This window comes from Amphiura filiformis, chromosome 18 (genome assembly GCF_039555335.1).
Source record: "Amphiura filiformis chromosome 18, Afil_fr2py, whole genome shotgun sequence".
In the NCBI taxonomy this organism is placed as follows: domain Eukaryota; kingdom Metazoa; phylum Echinodermata; class Ophiuroidea; order Amphilepidida; family Amphiuridae; genus Amphiura; species Amphiura filiformis.
This window is the reverse complement of record NC_092645.1, coordinates 34590389-34615263: the sequence shown is the minus strand read 5'-3', so window position 1 is coordinate 34615263 and position 24875 is coordinate 34590389. Positions and strand designations below refer to the sequence as shown.

Genomic DNA, 24875 nt, shown 5'->3' with positions numbered 1-24875 from the left:
GACCGTAAAAAATTGGGGCAACCTTTTCGGGATGTTGAGGAAGGGGCGGCAAAATTGGCTTTTCTTCAGCCCCCCGGGGAAGGGGCGGCCACGGTACGCCACTGCAAAATAGGATCCACTTTTACTTTTCGAAAAGTTAGGCAAAAATTGTTCTATACGCCATTCTGTCGTAAGCTGTGGTATAATTATAGGCAGTTTTGAACTTCTGATTTCCATGATACGCGGTGCGGTGCAGTGTTGAGCATTAGGCTATACAAGAAACATCTCATTAAACAGTTGAGTAGCGAGGGGTGACCAGTGGCATAGCTAGGGGTTGTGGCACCCGGGGCAAGGATGTATAGGCCTAATGGCGCCCGCCGCACCCATTTTTGAAACAATTAATTGCGCGCAGACAATTTGCACAAACACCATTTAAATGAAATTTGGTTACAATGAAGTTGAATTTCAGATTAATTGTGTTGAAATTTTGACTTTCATCGGTTGGAGGGGGTGCGGATTTGATTGTTTTTTATCCACCGTCATTTCGGCGCCCCCTAAATGTGGCGCCCGGGGCACGTTTCCTCCTTGCCCCCCCTCCCCTAGTTACGTCACTGGGGGTGGCAAGGCGGGGGGGGGGCAAGGGGGAAACGTGCCCCGGGCGCCGTGCCGCCCGCCCCTCCGTTAACATGTATGGGTCAACCATTCAAAATGTTTTGTCTAATGATATGATGACGGGGAAGAGTGTTGGTCGGAGTGAGGGAGTGAGGGAGAGGAAAGAAAGTGAGAGGCAGAAGCCTTCATAGAATAAGGTGGCCCGGAATTTAAAAACTGTCAACTTCACCAAACAACTTAGGCCTACTCTCAGGGGGGGGGGGGAGTCAAAAAAAATTTCAATTTTTAAAAAAAAATAGTAGGCCTAACTACCATACCATTCACAGTAGGCCTATGTCTATTACGTTACAACATTAATCTGTTAGGCTATATGGCTCTCACAATTTGCCGACAATCACACATACCTTTGACTACATTTGCCGACAGTCACATGGTTTTGCCGACAGCAGTCAAATTTTGCCGACAAAATTGTGTATGGGGGTGTCACACACACACCCCCTATCCCCCCCCCCCCTCTAGCGACGGCCCTGCATGATGTAGGGCCTACAGTTTCAAAATCGTTTTTTGTCACTTAAGCGTAGGTTATACAACGCGTAGCATCGCGTGATCCTGTTCTACATGTTCTTATTAAAGTTTACGTGCGAACACCAATACAAGACAATAACTTCGTCGTAGGCTACCGTACCGTTCGATCTCTCACTTCTCTGATACTAAAAGGACACTCTTGTTCAATTAATTGAGAATGGCATCCAAGAGGAAGGCAAAACCTTCGCTCGAAGATGTTGTCGTCAAGAAAAATCGAGGAAGTGAGGGTGAGTGTAAAATCGAGTACGATCTATAACATGTATAATATTATATAGGTTCAGAAGTTCCTGTTTTAATGAAGAATAGTACTTTTAATTGGTTGGAAATATAAATAGACATTAGGCCTAGGCCTATATCAAAGTTCTTTTGTTGCAAAAATGGGCAAAATGTGACTATATTTAGCTTAAGGGATCTATAATGAGCGTTTGTGGCGTTTCGACAGTATTTTTGTGGGACATGAGAGCACCTCAGACGTATCGAATTGCATTCTGAATACGACCATGTCTTTCTGATATCAAATAATTTTCATTTTTGAAATTCACGATATAATACAAATTTTATGACAAATTATTAAAATTTGATATTTTTCAAATTTTTGATATAGGCCTATAACAGTCCTCGAAATAAATTTTATAAATCTAATGATATATTCTTAAAGTTTATGTAGCTGGGAGGAAAAGCCGACGATCAATTGAAAATTTTGACCTTTTATATTGAAGATATGGATTTTTTTCCCAAAAGACCTATTTTTTTGGTGTTTTGGGAAAAAAATCCATATCTTCAATAATACGAAAGGTCAAAATTTTCAATTGATCGTCGGCTTTTCATCCCACCTACATACACTTTAAGTATAAATCATCAGATTTATAAAGTTTACTTCAAGTACCAGGGTCGGATCCAGGAATTTTTGATAAAGGGGGCGCCTTTTGGTCGACGACGAAAAAATGTGTTAAAGGGGTTACCCCTCGAAAACTCAACGGTTTTGGCCCATTGTTTGCTGTTCATGGCCGAACTTGGTTCCTTTTTTTTTAATTTCTTACAATTTTTGTATTTTTAAGTTACCGGCGCCCTTTGCTAGTCAAAAAATAGAGGGGGCGCGCGCCGGCTGCGCCCCCCCTAAATCCGCCCCTGAGTACTGTTAAATATCAAAAATATCAATTTTTAATGATTTGCCATAAAATGTGTATTACATTGCGAATTTCAAAAAATCAAAATTATTTGATAACAGAAGGACATTTTTCGTATTCAGAATGCAATTCGATATGTCTGATGTGCTCTAATCAATGTCCCACAATAAATACTGTCCAAACGTTCATACCCCTTCCCTTAAGGTATACAAGTATTTCCCCTTCTCCTCCCTCCCCCGGCCTTCCCCTTCCTCCTCCCCTCCTCTAGGCCTACTATGCGCCTTGCGGCTGCAATCAAAGTAGCCTCAGATTCAGACAATATGGCATCATGCTCTGCTCAGCGAAGCGTGTGGCACCAGCTTTATACAGCAACTTTCATTGAAAAAAAAAAAAAAGAAGCGAAGCGTGGGAATATTTGCACCTCGAAATGTGATTGGACGAAAGTCACCACCATGCAAATTTACACAACTGCGCATGCGTAGATCAATTAAGAATGACCACTCTCGATATCTCGGCTCATTTGTTTGTTGTTTTTGAAAAAACACCTCACTGTTGTCGTCAGTAACGTTTGATTCAGGTTAATTTTTAGGAAACCGTGAAATTAAAATTGTTTGCTGTGGATGCAGTACTTGTGGCTTGAACATTGAACAGTTTGCAGTTGGAACTGATAGCTGATTGCTAGATAGTGAAAAGTTTCACGTGATGGCGTTAAAATTAAGCTTACTCTCAACTCAGTCTGTGCAGTGAGTCAGTGCATGCAGTTCGGTCGGCGTAAGCAAAGCAAAAGGTGGGCGTTTTCTCATCAACTCCGGGACTCAACTCTGCCTTTAGCCAACCATCGGACGTTTACTTATCTGCAGATATGTTATCTGTTGCTCTTATCATGGCTTCAAATATTGAAAGAAGCGATCCGAGGGCCGGTATATAAACGATTGATTGGCTTGAAATTATTTGTGATTCTCAATGATCAGCTAGATGCACGGATCATCAGCTAATTTTGTAAAATAGATTCAATAGATTTTTTTTCCAATTCCAGACATTCCAAATCAAATCATGGAGAAATCTGACGGGTTACAAGGAGCCAGAAATGAAGCAGCGCTGCTGGCGCTCATGGAGAGCACACAATATAACATTGTTCAAGAAAATGGACAACGCAAATTCGGAGGACCACCACCAAATTGGGAGGGGCAGATCCCCTCAAGAGGGTGCGAGGTCTTCGTAGGAAAAATCCCTCGCGATTTGTACGAGGACGAACTTGTTCCGGCCTTCATGAAGGTGGGCAAAATCTATGAGCTGAGACTTATGATGGATTTCTCAGGGAACAATCGTGGATATGCATTCGTAATGTACACTAATAAAGAGGATGCGAAGAAAGCAGTTAGAATGATGAACAATTATGAGATTCGCAAAGGGAGATATCTTGGAGTGTGCCCAAGCGTGGACAATTGTCGGCTGTTTGTTGGGGGTATCCCTAAGAACAAGAAACGGGATGAAATCCTAGCAGAAATAAGGAAAGTTACGGAGCAAGTCGTCGATGTTATTGTGTACCCATCAGCCACAGATAAAACCAAGAATCGCGGGTTTGCCTTCGTTGAGTACGAGAATCATCGAGCTGCGGCGATGGCTAGAAGAAAGTTAATTCCAGGAAGGATTCAACTTTGGGGCCATCAAATCATGGTAAGACAAGTTAAAGGAAGGTGATCTGATTATTTGTAAAATCAAATTCTTTTAAACTTAACATGATAATTGATAACACAAGAACATAAATTATTGTCCCTTTCAAACTTTCATGCAAAAAGAACATGTTATTGTTAATGTCAATTAATAGGCGTTTCTTTACTAACACCTCATTGGCATTCCCTTTGGCTTTAACATGTTAAGCCATAATGTACGATCTTATAATATGAAATTGGTTAATTTTTTTCAAACCTGATTTTTTTGCATTTTTGTAATGTTTATACGTATACGTATCAATTGTATACATGTCCCAACTTGCACCTAAATAGAATCGGCCAGATTTGTTGTCTTTGTACATGTTGTAGGTCAACAGACATGACGTATGACAGAGGAAAGTTTGACATATTATCATATTCATAATTTAAATATTATGATAATAGGCCTATGTCCTCCCATAGAACTCGTCCACCCTGTCCCCCCGCTTGCTACGCCCCTGGATGAGGCTGTGATCGTGAATCGGGTTCATACCCATCTTTAGGTTTAGTTTAACCAGAGACTGAGTCATGATGAAGTTGTAGTTTTGTCTATGATCCATCAGGACATGTCCATGTACCGTATTCGTTCCAATAAGCGCCCATGCCCCAATAAGCGCCCACCCAGGGTATTTTCAATTTGCTAAAAGGTACCATTAATGTTGAAGTGGCGGATAGACGTCGGCACAGTGAAATAGCTGGGGGATTAGAAGTCCTGTGTATAAACATGCAATGCAATATATTTTCTGCATCCGAAAAGCTACTGGAACGTCTCAGGACCCTTTTATAACGTATGTAAATTTGTCAAATGAAAGAATATAATAAAAATATTTCCTAACGTCAGAGGTCATCCAAGGGGTCAAAAAGGTCATGTTCAGGGGTAGCGTTAACCCCCGATCGGGGATGAATGACTCCCTAAATTTAAAAATATTAATTTTTCACCCTCTATATTGGGAATATGTGCAAGCTCGGGGTGAACTCTGACCCTCTACTTTTGGACAGTGTTCGAAATAAGCACTTGTCCTCTTGTCCAAAAATCACTGGGGACAACCATATGGTCGCATGTCACAAATAGGTCACCCAAAAATGGAGGGGCCGTAACATGAAAACGCTTTCTTCGCACTTCAAGCTTGGTTTATTCTAAAAGTATAATACCTATTGTAGAAAGTTTGGTGTCATTTTGTAGATAATTATGTTCTTTATCAAATACAAAAAAACCCAAGTCAATTGGACAACTACTTTGAGAGTTATACTTCAATATGGTCGTGTGCCATGAATTGGGGGCCAAATGCGTTACATACTAAAAAATTGAACAATTTACATGTTTTTGTACTTAAACTGATCTAACTCATTAACTGTTCAACAAAACCCTATAAAATTATATATCACTATAAAGCTTAAAGTACCAGGAATACACACATACAAACAATTGGTCAATATACAGGGTGCCACAAATGTCATATAGGGTGGAAAAGTTAAATTTTAGTTCAAAAAGTATACTATTTTGTTCCTTTCGTATTTACTATCATAAACACCTGTTCTGCTAAAACCTTTTTAGATGTGCTAATAACATTGTAGGCTTTCAAAAAAAGCAAACTTGTAATGATGAGTTATGTTGCCTTACTGAGATACAGGGTGTTCAAAAGTTGTACATAATTTTTATGATTTTTATTACATTTTCAATCAAAACTTTTTTCCTCCAAGCCCCACACAAAAACCAGTGGCATATTTGAATTCCTCATCAAATTTCCATCCAAAAAATGTTAACTTTTACAGCAGTGGGGTAACTCCTTCAAGAAATATGACCTTCAAAACATTTCGGACCATAAATGAATACTTAACACAGTGACGTATAGGAAAAGCCTAGAACCCATGACACAGAATGCAGCACACTTGCAACAAATCAACTTATCTTGGAGTAAAACTGGTCACATTTCAAACTAGACATAAATGTACCAAAACAATGGTACATAATCCATCTCAATACCTTGCTGGGTTATGAAGTTACAGTAAAAAATATATTTGTGAGGCGCTAAAAATCAACATTCCCTATACTTTAACACATGCCTCAACCGTAGGATCCTCCACCCCTGACTTCACATCGTTTGAATTGCAATATCTCAAGACGTAAATAAAGTGTGAAGTTCTTTCTTTCCACAATTTGAGCTAGATAAATATGCAAAAAAATGAGACCAAAACTAGTTTAGTACCCCTCTCCATTCTTGAGATCTGGTACAAAATGTCCCGAACAAAAAGAAAAAATGTAACGCCTCCACCCTTTTCCTATACCCCAATTCATGACGCACGACCATATGTAACATGTGTCAATGGAGGGGCCGGGGCGGGTGAGCCCCATAGGACTGTACACAAAATTGTGAAAATATGGCAAACTTCAAACCTTTGTATCTTAAAAAGTACAACTAGCATGGACCACAAATTGCACATATATAATCCTGGACTGTAGATCTACCTCATAGAAGATCAACTGTAACAAAAGATGTAACTAATTAATTGCTTAATTAAATGCTAATTAAGACAGTTTTCCCTATATTATGTTACTGTACAAAGTGTACACGTAATACACATGTCACTTGTATGACCCACCCTATGACCCCCGGGAGTGGTGAGTCACTTTACATAGGTGCGTCGGATTTAACTATACCATGACCCACATGTGCGTCTAAACAATGACTGACATTTGCCGATAATGACTGAGCCCCTGGTCAAAATTGTGACGCACATGTTAAGGATTATGACTGTCCTCATGACGCAAATTTGACTCACCATTTTAGGCATTTAGGTATTTTGACTGACACTGATGCGCCTAACCATTGACGCACCTAGGTAAAGTGACTGACACTGACGCACCCCTCGGGGTATGTTGTGACGCACATATTGAGTAAATGACCGTACCCTGCGTCACTAATTGGTTGGTAAATGACCCAACCATGACGCACATCCCCGGGGGTCCTAGGGTGGGTCATACAAGTGACATGTGTATAATGCACCGACATTTCTAAATGGCCTATCTCTTGCCTGAGACACCCTGCTTATTCAAAAGTACGCATATTTTTAAGGAAATTTGATGAGGAATTCAATTATGCTATTAGTTTTAGTGCCAGACATGAAGGAAAAAAGTTTTAATTGATAATGTCATACAAATTCTAAAATTATTTTACAATTTTTGACCACCCTGTATGTTTAATGCAAGAGATACCAAAGTTTTTCTTCCTAATTTGTTTGAAGGGCCCATGCAATGTCTTTCTGAATCCATATTTATTTTGAGCTACATAGCTTTCAGAAAAAGAAAATATGGGGTTTACCATGACAAGAAAGATGCTAATTTTGTTGATCTTCCACCCTGTATATTTCTTACCCACCCTGTATTATGATGTTATACTTTGTTGATTTGGCATCCTTGTAATATAAGCTTTCCAGAAATATATACTTATAATGGTCTAAAATGTATTCATTAAAAGTTGTGTTGAAGTGAATCAAAATTGGTGATATTTTTATCATTTAACATTATGTTACACAAAAGATGACCAATTCATGACATGTGACCATATTGAGCTATGTACTTATCCCCTGGACAACCACTATTTGGATTCTTTGCACTCAAAAACATGACATATATATTTTGGGGACAACCAAAATTAAAAAAATGTTTTGAGGACAAGCAGAATTCATGCTTTAGTTGTCCTCGGGACAACCTCCATATTTTCCTTATTTCGGACACTGCTTTTGGACCTTACTCCTACCCCTGACTACACTGCAAAATATTTTTCACCCCCAAGATTTAATTATTAGTGACAAGCATAGGCCTACGGTACTTCAAATGTGATTTTTGAAAAGGGCAGTTTTTGTCTTCAGTTTGGGCTCATTCAGCCATGAAGTCATGGACATCTTTCATTTTCACACAACACCTAGTAAACAGTCATATGGTAATGCTTCCGTCAATTGCAAGCCCGGCTACCACTACTACCGGGGACCCGGGCGTAGCGGGGGAGATTACCAAAGGCAATTGTAATAATCCCCGCTATGCCCCGGATATTGTCCCGGGTACCGGGTCACAAATTGTGGGTGAAACCCCCGGTAGGCCTACTGTCCCCGCCCATGCCAGCTGGGTTTCAAAGTGCTGTATTAATTATTTAATTTTCAATCAGCAAATCCAAAATTTAAGTATTTTCATGGCCCGCCACCGGGACGACTGATTGTACATCCGGGTACAGTCCCGGTACCGGGACGATTTTCTGGTAATTTCAGGGTGACAGTCCCGGGTATTGTGTCTCAGTTCCTGGGTCCCTGGTAGCCGGGCTTGCAATTGACGGAAACATAATTATTTCTAAGTTAGTTTTATTGGTACTAAGTTTCATTTTACGATGTTATGACGAAATTTTGAGAGGGGGACTTATTTCTTGTGATGATTTTATACAGAGGCTATGATTGGAAACATTAAATAAAATTAAAATAATAATATTATCATTGTGTTTCAGGTGGATTGGGCCGAGCCAGAGCAAGATGTGGATGAAGATGTCATGAAAACGGTAAGAACATATTTTTAGTTTACTCAATCCCGTGTTCGATTTACATGGGATTTTAGCTGATGTTCTCATCATCTTATGAATATTATTAGGATTTGTATTTTGTTTATATTGTAAAAAATTGCTATACAAGTTAAAATTGTGTAGCAGGTTGTCAAAGCCATACAATGTACCCCAAGCTTAAAGAAAGTGTTGCAATGTGTTAATAAATGATTTAACAAAAACACTTCTGTACATGTTATGCTTCAACCATTTCAGAAACAAAGTAAGGGGGAAAATCAGAAAAATAACAAAAATACTTGAAAATCTCCAAAAATGGATGAGGACAGGGATGATGTCATTTATTTTACACATACATGTACTTGGCCTAACGGTCATAGGAAACTGCACAACTTCCACAAGCTAGACACAGTGACACACACACATGCACATTTAGTATACAGGTGCAGGTACATGTGTTGTTGTTATTCCAGTCATGAACTTTGAATACCAAGCATCGGCTAGCCTTAAAACAGTAATTTTTAAATTAATTCAGATACTACATGTAGGGTTGGGAAACCAATATTTCAGTATTTTTAAACACTTATAAGTACAGCCTACAAGAGCAATATTGTACATTGGTACAGTTTGTGTTGCCAAATCAGCTAATTTAAACCAGCATTCAGTGTTTTTTTGAACCAGCATTCTGTGACCCAAAAAATGTCCAGCAAAAGTTTGGGTGACTATAATTTGTGTGCTTAAAAATATTCAAAATTTGTACTTCATTTTTAAAAACTTTAAAAAACAAATTTGGATTGATATGGTCGAATGTATAGCAAATCAACTGCATATTTGGGCAACATTGGGTACAGATTCAAATCAAATGTTATAACGTGGCAATGCAAAGGTCAAGAATTGATGCAACTTGGACTTTGGACTCCTGTCAACTATAGTATTATTCAATTTAATATGAAACTAATAACTCAGTCAGTACATGTGTTGAAATTGTAATTTCCACTGTTCAAGAGTCGTAATTTAAAACAAGAATTTATTGTGATTTGTGAGGGTGTAGAATTCCATTTTCACAAAGTTTTGAATTAAAATTATTAACAGATTTTTGTTTCTTAAGGAAGGGGTATGAACGTTTGGACAGTATTTATTGTGGGACATTAGAGCACATCAGACATATCAATTGCATTCTGAATAATGAAGAATGTCCTTCTGATATCAAATAATTTTGATTTTTGAAATTCGCAATGTAATACACATTTTATGGCAAATCATTAAAATTGATATTTTTGATATTTAACAGTACTTGAAGTAAACTTTATAAATCTGATGATTTATACTTAAAGTGTATGTGGTCGGTAGGTGGGTTGAAAAAGTCGACGATCAATTGAAAATGTTGACCTTTTGTATTGAAGATATGGATTTTTTTTCCCAAAACACCAAAAAAATTGGTCTTTTGGGAAAAAATCCATATCTTCAATATAAAAGGTCAAAATTTTCAATTGATCGTCGGCTTTTCCTCCCAGCTACATACACTTAAAGAATATATCATTAGATTTATAAAATTTATTTCGAGGACTGTTATATATCAAAAATGTGAAAAATATCGAATTTTAATAATTTGTCATAAAATTTGTATTATATCATGAATTTCAAAAAATGAAAATTATTTGATATCAGAAAGATATGCTTCAGTATTCAGAATGCAATTCGACACGCCTGAGGTGCTCTCATGTCCCACAAAAAATACTGTCGAAACGCCATAAACGCTCATTCTAGATCCCTTAAAATTGTAAACATAAATTATTATGGGAATCACATAAATGAACTAAAGTCAAAAGTAACAGATATGGGCCCTGTTTAAAATTTATATTTGTGAATCCCAAAAACATTTTAGTGCTTGGATTATAATGTGAGAATTTTAACCAAATCATTGTGAGAATCAAGGGATTCCTGCGACATTTAAGTCATATTACTATGGGCGGCTATATAATATAATAATTTTTATACATTACGACATATTTATCTAGGCACCGGAGTTTCGCGCGATTTAAAACGGCAAAATGCGCTGGCCACATTTCAAAATGCGCGAAAATGCGCCAAAAAATAGGTCAAAATGCGCTAAAATGCGTGATCCCATGTTATCAATGCAAAACACGAGAAAAACATCGGTAAAACCATGGCCTGTCAATCAATTACGAACGACTTCCGGTTCATTTCCAGTTTCTGGAAAAAATAAAAAATAAAGATGGCGACCATCACAAATCGTCGATCGAAATGTCGAAAGCAAGGGCAAATTTCCCCACATTATGCTTGGTTTAATGATCGTTATTTGTATTTTGATGTACATAAGTGAAGTTAGAACCAATATTGCGTGAATTTTCTTGTAAATGCTGCCGATTTGGGGCATAAAATCGTAAGTTTTAACTTTAAGCTTATCGATGGGTCAAAATCGTGAACATTCTCGATGGAACCCAAAATGCGCTTTGGACACCCAAATGCGCGAAAATGTGCGCTTTTGCGCGGTTCACGCAAAACTCCGGTGCCTATATTTATCTCTTGCTGAATCAAAATGAATACATGTTCAGAAGAGCAAAATAATTCACCCATTTTATGAAATATTGAGTACATTTTTGTAAGATCAGCCAATGGTAAAGACAAACTGAAAAAAAAATAATGCAACAGTTCACTGATCTGCCAGGCTGAACAGGGGGGGCCGGCCAAGATTGGCTGAATTTTGACGTCGTCATTGGTTTTACACGTAAACACAAAAATTTCTCAAATTATTCCAAAACTGTACGTATGTTATTAAGCACTATCTTATCAGTCTAAATCCGTTGAGGTTCGCCAGTGAACCTCATTGTAAGTACTGTTTTTTTGAATTTGTTGTATGAATAACGCACGATAAGTTACGATATGTACTTAAAATTTCCCCATGTGTGTTAAAGCGACTACGTGGTGTAACGGTGAAGAGTCTCGCCGCCCACGCAGAGGGTCCCGAGATCGATTCCCCACCCGGCAATTCATGATTAAGAATTTTTTTTCTTTTTTTTTCTTTGAGTCTAAAATTATTTATTTTCATGTGAAAATGTATACATTGCACTGGAAAATATATTTTGTGCATTTTTTTTCTGTATTATGGGGCCAATAGAGCTAAAAACGTTTGGCTCGGGAAAAAATAATTGCGTCCGGCGTGCAGGCAGTGTTGCCGTCATATTGTCTGTTTTGTTTACGCTTTTGGCTGTTGCCACATTGAATAATGTCGTCCACCATCGTCTGAGGCTGAACTTGAATTTGCCCTGCTGCAACTTCAAAGAGTTCAGGTTGTTATTAAATGTGTGCATAACCTGTTAAGTCAAACAGTAATGGTAAACATAGGTAATAGAGACTTAAATCCATCAAAGGATGCCTCCACTTAAGTAATAGCCATAATCCTAATCCAAATCATCAAAGAATATTTTGATCTCATTATGTTTGTATGAAGTGGGAGCACAAATCAATAATGATAGGGTCTGGAAACTTGTCCAGGATAGTCTTTCTCAACTTCAATTCAACCAGGGTTGCCAAACCCGCGATTTGGTAGCCCAATTGGGCGACTTTTGAAGATTTTTCCCGCGACTTTTGTCAATTTCCTGTCCCATAGAAACCAATGGTTAAGAAAAAATTTGGGCGACTATTCAACATTGGCTCCCGCGACTTCCAATAGTTTCCTGCGCCATAGAAGCCAATGGTAAAGAGAAAAATTGGGCGACTTTTCGATTATTTGGCCCGCGATTCGGGCTGAAATCTTTTGGCAACCCTGAATTCAACATACTTGCAGCACTTTAGGGCATGGTTCTCCATCACTAAAGGGATGCCATTTTTAAATTTAAAAAAAACAACACTTTTAAACTTGTGACTCTTGTCCAAACTCTGCAGTATTTCACTGGAAAAATACAATTTTCAAACTTGTTTTTGTTTTTTTTTGTAGAAAGAGTGGGATTGTAATCCCACTAGTCCAGTAGTAGTAGTAGTCTAAATGTAGAAAATACAGTTTACTGGATTTTTGTGCTTAAGACAAAATGATACAATTTTGAATAAATTGACTTGACTCTATACACCACCAGCGCTTATCTTGTGGGTGAAAATCCGGTCTTTGATCCAGGTACACATACTGTGCAATCTCCACTGATACTTGATCAAATACATGGGATTGTATTTAAAATACGAACAAACATTGCCATATTTTTATATAGTCCACCAACTCCACAGTCTGTGTGTATTTGGTAAATACTATCCAGATCAAAAGCCACAATATATGATTTTTATCAATGAAACAATATTGTTGGGAAGTTTTCTGTCCTCGTTCATTTTAGCACCAACAGAAATAATGAGGTAAAATAAAAAAAAGAAAAGAATAATGTTGTAGTTTTGTACAAAGTTAATTACGATGGACGTGTGCAAATAACAAACACAATATTACAAAGGCTACAATGTACGTATTGTACAGTATGTCATGACAAAATCGGGTTTGGAAAAAAAATGATCAAATTCATTTTAGGTGATCATAATAAAATAGTTAATATACATCTACACTACATGTACACATTGGCTTTTAAAATTTTAAAAAACATTAGTTTAAAAATTTTGATATGTAAATCATAATTCCATGTCCAAACTTTCTGAAATTCTGATAGAATCGCAACATTAACAATTCACATGAATTGCAGCATCAACTGATGATACTTGAAGTGTGAATGATGAACTTGGTATTTTACTTTCATATGTAAAATATGTGCACACAAAACAAGATTTAAGTTAAAATTTAAAAAATCCACGAATATGTTAAAATGGTTACAGCTTGAAAACGGGAAAGAGTACCAGGTACGTACTGTATGATCTGTATTTATAGTAATATTTTAGCGGTATTATTTTTTTACGATTTACAATTACATCCGGAAAGTTTGCGATTTCTTTCTTTCATTATTTCAAGTTTCGTACATACATATGTACAGCCTTCAGTAATAGGGTCAAAATATTTTGTGGGCTCTTTAAATACTCTCGCTAGATATTCACTGTGCTAGTACTATCTCGCTATATTCACTGTACTACGCCTATACATCGTGAAAATTTCAGCTCCATATTTAAATAAATCCTGTTAGCAATTAAAGTTGTGGATTGTGTGTTCATGGTGTTTGTAGTTGATAACCTGTAGGTTAAAATTTAAACCGTGTCTGTACATTAAGTTGTATGTTCAAGTGGTACACGTGGAATACTTAATGTGTGTGAAACTATATCACAGCAAATACGATCTTGGTCAGTGTGGTGTATGCAACATGAATGTAATTTAATACAAAACATGTAGGCCTACCTGATGCAGGCAAATATTAGGTCCATTGGTATTCAACGTAAAAGCCATACAAAAAAAAAATTCAATTTCATGCAAATGTGTATTCAGGCTGACCCTCAAAGTTCTAATACTTTCGTCCAACAAATTTTGTGTACAAAAAATGGGAAAATCGGAATGAAAAATGAGCTCAAAAACCTGTGAGATGGTCTCTGCTTAGAAAAGGAAAAGGTAAAATGCCCATTGAATTTATGATATTGGATCTTGTTTATTTGTTTGTCACATTTATATTTTTATTTTTGCAATGTTAGTTTTGACATACCATACTCAAATGATTAAATCCTGCTAAATTGAGTTGATGAATGCTGGCATTTAATATCCTCATAAATTCCAGAACACCTCAGACATACAATGTAAACAAAGAATTAGTGAGCAAACCTAAACTAACATTCATAATAAATTATTTCAGTAGTAGGCATGTTAAAAATAGCAACATAACACAAATTTAAAGGACATAAATTACTGAATAGGTGAGAGTAAAGTGTGGCTATGACACCTGGCACCATCCTGGCATCATACTACACCTGTGGGTGGCCTGATGCCCAGTAGCCTCCCTGTGATTGGTCAAAAGTTTATTCCAGGGTACAGGCATGCATCATGCATGGACCCTAGAAATAATGCAAACCTCAAGGGAACCCCACTCCCCCTACCTTCATGGTGAAACCTTGAATTGGCCAGTGAACCCCTGTACTTGATTTCTCTGCTCATGAAGGTATAGCTTAGGCACCGGAGTTTTTGCTGTTCGCAAAAGCGACTATTTTCGCGCATTTGGGTGTCCAAAGCGCATTTTGGGTTCCATCGAGAATGTTCACGATTTTGACCCATCGATAAGCTTAAAGTTAAAACTTACGATTTTATGCCCCAAATCGGCAGCATTTACAAGAAAATTCTCGCAATATTGGTTCTAACTTCACTTATGTACATCAAAATACAAATAACGATCATTAAACCAAGCATAGTGTGGGGAAAGTTGGCCGTTCGACGTTTCGATCGGGGAGTTGGGATGGGCGCTCTCTAGATTGTTTGTTTTTTCCAGAAACTGGAAATGAACCGGAAGTCGTTCGAAATTGATTGACAGGCCATGGTTTTACCGATGTTTTTCTCGTGTTTTGCATTGATAACATGGGATCACGCATTTTAGCGCATTTTGACCTATTTTTTGGCGCATTTTCGCGCATTTTGAAAAGTGGCCAGCGCATTTTGCCGTTTTAAATCGCGCGAAACTCCGGTGCCTAGTATAGCTGCTGAATGTGTGCAAATAGTGATTTAAAAAAAATGCAAGCATACAATTTTTCGCTCAGAAGGAAGCAATTTCTTGAAATATCAAAATATTCCCTGCAAGTGAAAATAAAATCAGGCATATGAAGTAAAATATACCTGTATAAACCAAATAATCCGGGGATGATGTGCATGGCTGCATTTTCGGGATATTGGTGGTTGTTGGGTTTAGGATCTGATTTTAAACAGGGTTACTTTTCAACAACTTCTTCAAAGAATCTTGTCTCTCTTTTTAGAGTTTTATTTCTTGAAAATTTGAAGACTCCCAGTCTCCCACCAGTTCACAAGAAAATTATAAAAATAAAGCCTAAAAAAATTGTTTGATTGGCGTAACCCGACCGAACCTAATAGGCCCGACCCTAGAATTTTTTTTTTTTTTTTTTTTTTTGCAAATATAAATATACCCCTCACAAAACAAGTTTCTACAGCCTTTTGCAAAGATTCTTCGCAGTTTTTCCCCTGAGTTTTTCACGCCTCGTACGCTTGCGTAAATTCACGCCTGTGTCACACGAATGAGGTGATGAGGTGATTCAATTAGCAAATCAGAACCTGACTTCATGTTATGCCATAAAGTGCCCCAAAATAAAAACTGAGAAGGAATTTTGCAAAAGATTAATATATTGAGTTGAGAGCAGAGCTTGAGCTCCATAGATCTTTGGCATCATTCCCCTAGCTACATTCAACAATCAGTTTTTGTACCCAACACACTGAAAGGTCATTCCATGAGTGTAGAAATATATTGGGGTTAAGGAACTGTGCCCTGAGAGAGAGTAATTTTGAGATCATAGGTAAAAATAAAATGGACAGCAGACAAACCACTTGACTCATCAAAGGACCACCAAGATTAGCCAGACACTCAAGAATGCTGCCAAGAGGAGGACTTTGATAATAAATCAGGAAGTGATGTACTCACAATATTAAACAATACAGGCTACCACAATTATCCAATGATGTATTTTATTGGCTCTTTTGGAGTCAATTTGTTTATTTATATTTCAGCAGACAAAAGATGCAATCCTCCCTTGAAGGCTAAGTGAGATTTATGACACTGCCATAAAATTTGGTTTTTCAAATCAATGCTTTATTTATTGCAGTGCTCATCCTGCTGGTTGCATCATAAATGTTCTGTACAAATTGATGTTTAGATTGTCAAATTGAGTTCTATAGAAGAATAGTTTTGTGATGGGGTTTTAACAAATGGGTATTATCAGATTTTAATAGGTCTAATCTGATGACAAGTCAATACCGGAATCCCACCCCTCTAGATGGGCAATTTCACTTCAAAAATGGGGCTTATAACCGGGGAGGGGCTAGTTCTTGAACTTAAAAATAATAACAAATTAATCATCTTCATTTGTATATGCCCGATGTACAAGTAATTTTTTATCATCTATGTCATTTAAAATAAATTATAAGTATGGAATGTTAATTTGATATCAACTGATATTTGTTATATGTGATGCGATCAAGCAAAATCAGTCGGAACTTGGAAATATTGATTTTGTTTCCTGCTGTTTTGGAAACTCTTTGGAACTGGTTGTTCAATTTCATTGGGGTTTTCTGCAAAATGCAGCATTGTAAATGCTGTTTACTTATAAGAAATTGACAATTTAATATTGTCGAGTTCCGACTGATTTTGCTTGATTGTATCACATATTTGTTCTTAAATGTGAGAGAAAAGCATTGATTTGATTTAAGAACTTAGCCAAAATTACAACTGGGCTTATATCAGAGTGCACCCTAGTTCCCAGAATGTTTTGACAAATTGGGGGTGGGCTTATAGCTGAAGTTGGGCGTATATCCGAGTGGTTACGGTAATTGTGAATGTTTATGTTACTTGGTGCATTCATAATCATATGTTTTGGAAAATTTTGCTGGACTTAAAAGGGATACTCATCATGGCTTTTAGGATTTTATTTTTTGCACACAAATATCGTAATTTTTGGACAATTTCTTGTAAGCAGTCCATTTGGACCCCTTCCTTTTTGGCCTTTTAAAACTGAAGACTAATGACATGTTTTCTCTATTGTTTTTAATCCAATTTGCAGGTGAAAATTCTGTACGTCAGAAATCTCATGCTCAACACAACAGAAGAGACAATTCTTAAAGAATTTAACAAGCTGAAGGATGAGAGCGTTGAGAGGGTGAAGAAGTTGCGAGACTTTGCCTTTGTGCATTTTTTCACAAGAGACGATGCAGTCAATGCAATGCAGCAGATGAATGGTAAGCAACTTGTTCTGTTTGTTGTAAAAGTGTTCAACTTGCTTTCAAGTACTGTACAGGCCTGGGGGGTACTCAAGTTTGGTTTTGGTAGGGACGTGCCGCTGAGATTTTGGAAGTGGACCCATATATACCAATTTTTCAAGAAATTAGGACCCATTGTTATACCAAAAGTCAAAATTTTTGGCCGAATTTAACCAAAATTGTTTTAACAAATTTTCCCAAAATTTTGGGAAAATTTTGGCTAGATTAAGGAAAAATTGGGCTATTTTCCGAAAAAATTGAGAAAATTTTGAAAAAAGGACCCATTCATATACCAAAATAGGCTTTGAAAAAGGGGTCATTGATATACCAAAAGGCTGAAAATGCTACCCATATTTGCGGCACGTCCCCATATGGTCATTTGTACTGAGTACCCCCCCCCCCGGGTGTACAGGGCCCATGGAAGATTTTTGAAAGGTGGGGTGGGTGGGCAAAAATTGTTGCGTAAGCGGCAATGTGCACACGTAAGCCGTAAGCGCACACAGGGGGTGTCTGGGGGATGTGTGCCCCTCAGAAGTCCTCAGAAGCTGGAGAATTTTTGATTTCTGAAACGGGATTTGTGCAATTTGGTGCACACTTTTGTTGAATTTGGTAATTATGTACAGTAGACTATTATCTTTTGTCTACTCTACTCCAGGGTTGGCGCGATTTAAATCAATTGATTTAATTAAATCAAATGATTTTTTTTTTAAATCACTGATTTAAATCAACTTTTTCAGTTTTTACCGTTTTTGATCAATTTAAGTTAATTTCTATCTTGAATTGCCTGTTTTACTTCATTTGTAATGTTTCTACACCTTTTGGATACAATTAAATACCTCTATGATGTCATTTTATCTATTGCTAAAAAATCATTTTCGAGGTGCAGAATTCAACAGGTTTTTTCATGATTTTACCTAATTTTTTCTTTGAAATTTTCACATCTGAAAACATGTTTTGATTTTTTTGTAAATACCTGATAGGATTATGCATATATGTCTAGCATTCCACTGGTCTCTTTAGACTTTATCATGGGGTATAGCAGTTCTTGGGGTAAAAAAAATAATAAAAAAATCGATTTAAATCAAAAATATCTGATTTAAATCAAATAAATCGATTTTAATTTTTTTTTTTTTTTTTAAATAAAAAAAAATCGCCAACCCTGCTCTGCTCTACTCTACTCTACTCTACTTGGCTAGCATGCAGATCATTTAATTAAATACAGTTGTTGTTTTCATTCTGATCGTTCAACAGGTGCATCAATTGAAGGCTCTGTGATAGAAGTAGTATTCGCTAAGCCAGTAGACAAGAACCAATACATTCGTTTTACTAGGGGGGCAGGCAGAGGGTATGTCCAGCCTGGTGGTCAAGCAGCTTACTACCCCTACGAGCAACCCGCTATGGGAGGATATGGCGCTGCCCCACCCTTCCCAGCAGCATACCAACCGCAATATGCAGCACCAGCAGCGATACCAAGGTGCGTATATTATATAGCAGTGTGTGTGTGGGGGAGGACATTTGTCAGAGAAGATATCTTACACTTCCCACAATGCATTTCTTCCATTTTCTGTACTGATTAGTTATCTAGTGAAACATGGGTCAATAGAGACGAAGAGTACAGGCAATGAACAGACCACGCCCAGATCTTGCAAAACGTTTATTTCTTGACCATCGATCAATGTTCTTAAAAGTGGGAAGGATTCTGGGAAGAGCAAGGGCATTTGTAAAGACCTGAAAACGAGGAAGCACACCCGAAAATAGCAGAGCAACCAAGATAAGGTTCTCGGTTAAAACAAGAAAAAGTAGGTCAGTGGCAGTGCCAGGAATTTTTTCGGGGGGCCAATGCGGGCAAACTGAATTTCAGGGGGGCAAATTCAACAAATTTTTAACAAAATTGCTGCAAAACATTGAAATTTTCATAATTTGGTGGACATTTTTTGTAATTTTGGGTTTTTATTGGCATGACTGGAGGCAAGAGTTCTGACTGGGTGCATTCTACCCGTAGATTCTAGTCAATTTTTAGCTTCTGTGAGATGGTAGCGTCTGCGTGTTTACATATACATGTGTGATCAAAGGGGATGCATCTGTCGCATGAAGTGACAATCAATATTTCTATCTTTCTCATGTCCTAATGATTTCTTTTTATACAGCATGCCAGGTAGAGGGGGATTTATCCCTAATGCTGCAGGCCCAAGACCACCCATGGTGGGACAAAGAGGACGTGGGCGAGGAGTGGGGATGAGAGGCGCAGGAGGGATGAGGGGCTATGGAGGTAGAGGTGGCTACGGAAGAGGATACTATGACAGAAAACCAACCGAGGTAGGTTGTGATGTATGCTCTTTTTTTTTTGTTCATCAGGATATTAAAATGAAAAGCAAACTTCCACTGATGTTTAGCTTGGTGGAGTGTTTTTTTTGACAATTTGATCAGTGAGCTAGAATTAGTCAACCACTGTCACTTCAAACATATGTTCAATGTTTGTGTGTCACTTCAGGTGAGTAGGTATCTTTGTCGGTGAAGTTCTAGTCCATAGAATTTTACTATTAATGTGCTGCAAGACCAGGAAGACCATGGACTTGATGGAAGTGCTGGACTACGGACCAAGCTTGGTATTTTACGATGATGCTACTGTCACGCCCATCCAATTAGATGGATTCAATTAACAAATCAAAAGCTAACTTTGTTGTCTTTTGTAAAAACGCAACAATTCATTTCATTTTCATAATTAATTGCATGCTTATGATGCCTTTTCTTCAAATGTTACTCTAACTCTAATATGGTCAGTGGCGGTGCCACAATTTTTTTTTGGGGGGGGCATTAGGGGGCAAAGTGAATTTCAGGGGAGCAAAGTCAACAAAATTACTGCAAAAAGTGGAAATTTTCGTAAGTTTTTGTTTTTTTTCTGGGGGGCAAGAGTTCTGACTGGGGTCATTTCCCCATGACCCCTCCCCCATGGTGCCGCCACTGAATATGGTTTAAAAATAAGATAATATAATGGCTGGGAAGTTCCCACAAAGTCTGATCACAATTGCCTTTTGACTGATCACCACTGACCTGCAGGCCTGAAGAAACAGGAAATTTTTCAAGAAACAACTGAAGAAATACAAAAAATGTTGCTATTAAATGATTGGAATTTTTCCTATAGATGGTAGGTAAAAAATTAGATCATTTTCCTGGGAAAAGTGATAACAACTGTCAAAGAATGTTGGCATTTTGACCAGTTTTGTGTGGACTACTCACAAATGCATGTTAACAAGTTTACTAAATCTTAACTTTGATTTCTTTCCTTTTCTCAAATACATAATCTCTTACATTTATCATTCTTCAAATCATAATCAAATATCATGCATGATTCATTCTAAATCATATTAATCATTCATGATCATCTGTAATCATTTTTCCACATCCATCTCCACTCCACTTCTCCTGAATACTGCTACTCAACATCAACATTGTCTGGTCTTCGATCACCTATTCTTCCACCATGTTCACCTACTCCACCTACTCCCTCCTAATCACCCACCATATTCTTTACATGATCATCACACCCGCTCTTCCAACATGTTCACTTACTCCCTCCTAATCATCACCTTATTCTTCTTTTTATGATCATCCCACCACTCTTCCACCATGTTCACCTACTCTCTTCTGATCATCCTACTATATTCTTTCAATGATCATTGCACCCACTCTTCCGCCATGTTCACCTACTCCCTCCTGACACCCACCCTATTCCTCTTCCATTATCATTGCACCTGCTCTTACAACATGTTCACCACTCCCTCCTGATCATCCCACCCTATCACCTGCTCTTCAACCATATTCTCCTACTCCCTCGTGATCACCACCACCCTCTCTCCACAGCCTAGATTGTATGACATCATGCCCGGCATGGAATTGACTCCAACAAATCCCGTAACGTTAAAACCGCAAAAGAGTACCATCCAGGTATACTAACAATTTTGAATCTTAAGGCCAGTACCGTATTCTACCTAATTAGCGCCCGGGCAGTTGAAGGCAGTCAGTTTCAGAATCTTAAGGCCAGTACCGTATTCTACTTAATTAGCGCCCGGGCAGTTGAAGGCAGTCAGTTTCAGTAAAATTGAACTCAAAATTGGGTATTTACTAAATACTAAGCATAAACACTTGTTCAAATCCAAAGCCGCAGGTTAACGTCATCGGGCATTTGATTGAATGAAGTTGTATGTAGGTGGATTGAAAAGGGAGCGCTAACTTTGTAACTTGAAACAGTCTGTAAGGTGGTGGTCGGGCAGTAATGAGAGAATAGGGGAGGGACGCTAAGTAGGTAGAGTGCGGTAATAATGTTTGAAAACGTATATTAATGTGCATTTTACATATAACCCTTTTAAAGGTTTTGTTTGAAGTGTTAAATCCAATCAATGATTGGGGACTTGGGGCAACTGCTGAATACGGCATACACAACCCCAGAGAAGATATCTTAGCCTTCCCACAATCCTTTGCAAAAGGTGCATTACCTCATTTTAATAACATAAAATGACACTCGTATTACAGGTTCCCTTTGTTTTCATGTTGAGAATAGACTGGCTAAAAATGGATCAAGAAACATTTTCCAAGATCTGTATGTGCTCTGTTCATTCATTAAGATACTTCTTGTCACTATGATCGACCCATGTAACGATGCTGCACTAGATAAAATTGAAATGGAAGAAATACATTCTGGGAAGTGTAAGACATCTTCTCTGACACAACCCTTACCTTAATCCTAACCCTAACCTCCTACCTTTACACTTCTGTGTAGAAGTTGCACCAAAATTGACACTTTCTACAAACTTGAGAAGGTTCATGTTTACATCTACATGTAGACAGTTATAACCAAATCTAGCTCAGCAGGAGTAGAATTTTGTTGCACTGTACAGGAATTGAACTCGAGTTTTGCAAAAGTTTGTGAGAATTATTTGACCCTCAAAATCTTTGCTGTGTACTACAAAAAGTCTAAATCAAGGGATTGATTCACACAAATATGTCCAGGATAATCTGTGCGAGAATCGATTTCTGGATTCTCACCAAAATTTTACCCCTGCTAAGCCATGATGTCTAAACAAGAAAAGTAAACTATTATTTACGAGTGGATATTCCAGGTAAGCAAAAAATAGTGTAGTGTTTAAGTTAAAACTTTAATTCATTAAACTATTATTATTATTTTTAGTCTTGTAAATAAATTTCAGGGATGTAAATCTTTTTTAAATCTATTTTTCTTTCTCACATTCCTGGAATTGGAGTTATGTAATTGGATGATGGTATTTTAGCATAAAAAGAGAAAACAAACACAATTTTTTTTGACCGGAGTGAGATTCTCATAAATTGTAATTTATACCAACATGTTGTTTCTAAAACTTTTTACATTTAATCAGTCTTTATTCTTGCAAAACAATTGTAGGAGTATGATCATTGCAAGAATTCATTCTCTGATTCTTGCTGAAATTGCATCCTCATATAATATGGGAGTATTAACATCGGGTTGATATACTGCAAATATGTATCAAGATTATTAACCCTAACAGGACCAAATACTACAAAAAACTACTTGATATAGGCGCTGTTCGTGCGTGCATCCCATGCAGTGTGATGACGCAATCGCCCTAAGTGATATATAGGCACGGTTTCGCTGGCCAGCCAAGCTCAAGACCCGTGGCAAGGTGTGGCCGAACCAGTACTTGGCATGCGAGGGGTCTCGGGTTCAAATCCCACCCAGAGCAAAAAACTTTCTTTGTTTTCTCTCTTTATTCTTTCCTTCTTTCCCTTCCCGTCGCCAAAAAGCCCTTAGGCGGTTAGGGTTAATGTTGTATTTTGAAAATAAGAAATGAAAGCACAAGCACTTATTGAAAGAAAAACACAAGCAAATGGTAATAAAATAATTAAGACATAATTAATTAGTTCATTTAATTGTAATGTACGTACATAGAAATGGTTCTGGCATATAATGCTGGGAATAAAATGAGTATGGATAAAATGCTATAAAGGAAAAACATAATGGGTTCAGCGCTTTTGGTCTGTTAGAGAATTGATAGCTATGATAGCACAATTGCCTTATAAAGTGTAGGTACCAACTTAGGTAAGCATGTGTGCAGTATGTCAATTATAATGATATTTTTTCTGACAATGCATGATACCAGTATGGACTTAGCAAATTTATAGCAATGTTCTAGGCCTCAAACATGAACTAGATTGAAGATCACACATAGCAAAATTGATTTATTTCCTTCTAGAATCCCAGGCATATTCAGAATTAATGGGCGTATTACGGAGATCTACCTAAAAATTTCAGCATAATTTACCCAATTTATAATATAGCTAGTTGAATCTATAAAACTGACAAATTAATTTGATGACGATAAGCAATTCTCCAAATTCTTCTGAATCAAAAGAAGGGGTATTAAAGTTAAAGTACTCTGGCATTGTATTGTAACATGGTAGGCCCTGTAATGCCATCTCAAGTTTGGGGTTATTTTAATCACAGGCTCTAGAAGGAATTTTAAGGTCTGTGTTTTAAAATTAAATGCACTAAAAGCATCTTTTGTTCACCCAGTGTTGTGTTCTTTGAACTTCACACAGGAACACCAAAAGCTTTCATGCTTTTGTTACAATTATGGACCACAATGGCCTCGTCCCAATGGCATAGTTTAATAACCTCAATTAAACAATCTTTGTGCAAAATTTGACCTCAAGTTTCAGAGTATAAGTTTCTGTACCTAAAATTTTAAAGGTCATTCATTGAATGTGCAAATGTATTGGGGTTAAAGAACTGCGCCTTGATAGATGAGCATGTTGTGGATCCTAGTGAATTTACAGTAGTTGAAACACAAAGCACATGTTTGGATTCAAGTATCATTCTGAATATTTTATGGGGCCCTGGACTTGATAAATAAGACCCTGGACATTAATGAGGGGCTAAGTTTATGATTTATCACAAGTCAAGCTGCTTAGGACAAATTGTTTAATTGTGCAACTCCCCTGTCTAAAGCGCCCTTCAGACTCCATATTGTACGTACAATATTGTATGTACAATACTTTTCGTGACGTCAAAAAGTATTACACGTGCAATAAATAGTATGTACCGGGAAAATATATATTTTGCTACAATCATAGGTTGCTTAATTGATACGGAGTTGCCAAATTTCTAAGAGTTCTAAATTTAGTGAGTGCACGGAATGATGAACATCTTTTAATGTCTTCTTGTATTCAACCATGGTAGGTATCATAATACCTACCATGATTCAACTGTACTTGAATTATTATATAATCAATGGGCACCTTTTTAAAGTTAATAATACGTCGTATTAATACTAGGCCCTAATATTAATAATATTAAAATTGTAATAATAATATAAATGGCACATTCAGATCTTATTTATTTATTTATAGATTTATCTATTTAGGTCTATTT

At 37.3% G+C, this 24875-nt stretch overlaps 1 protein-coding gene across 3 annotated transcripts in view; it reads left to right on the top strand.

Annotated features, from left to right (window-relative positions):
• The first annotated feature begins 2854 nt into the window (after nt 1–2854).
• LOC140140153 (APOBEC1 complementation factor-like) overlaps nt 2855–24875 on the top strand; it is a 39166-nt gene continuing 17145 nt past the window's right edge. The window contains exons 1-7 of one of the 3 annotated variants that reach the window (XM_072162012.1): nt 2855–3090; nt 3340–3980; nt 8509–8559; nt 17257–17431; nt 18704–18926; nt 19600–19768; nt 21314–21397. In XM_072162012.1, the coding sequence (XP_072018113.1) occupies nt 3357–3980; nt 8509–8559; nt 17257–17431; nt 18704–18926; nt 19600–19768; nt 21314–21397 (1326 nt within the window). In that variant the 5' untranslated portion in view covers nt 2855–3090; nt 3340–3356. Of the gene's footprint in view, nt 3981–8508; nt 8560–17256; nt 17432–18703; nt 18927–19599; nt 19769–21313; nt 21398–24875 lie in introns of all 3 variants that reach the window. The other 2 variants (XM_072162011.1, XM_072162013.1) reach the window with 2 other exon arrangements.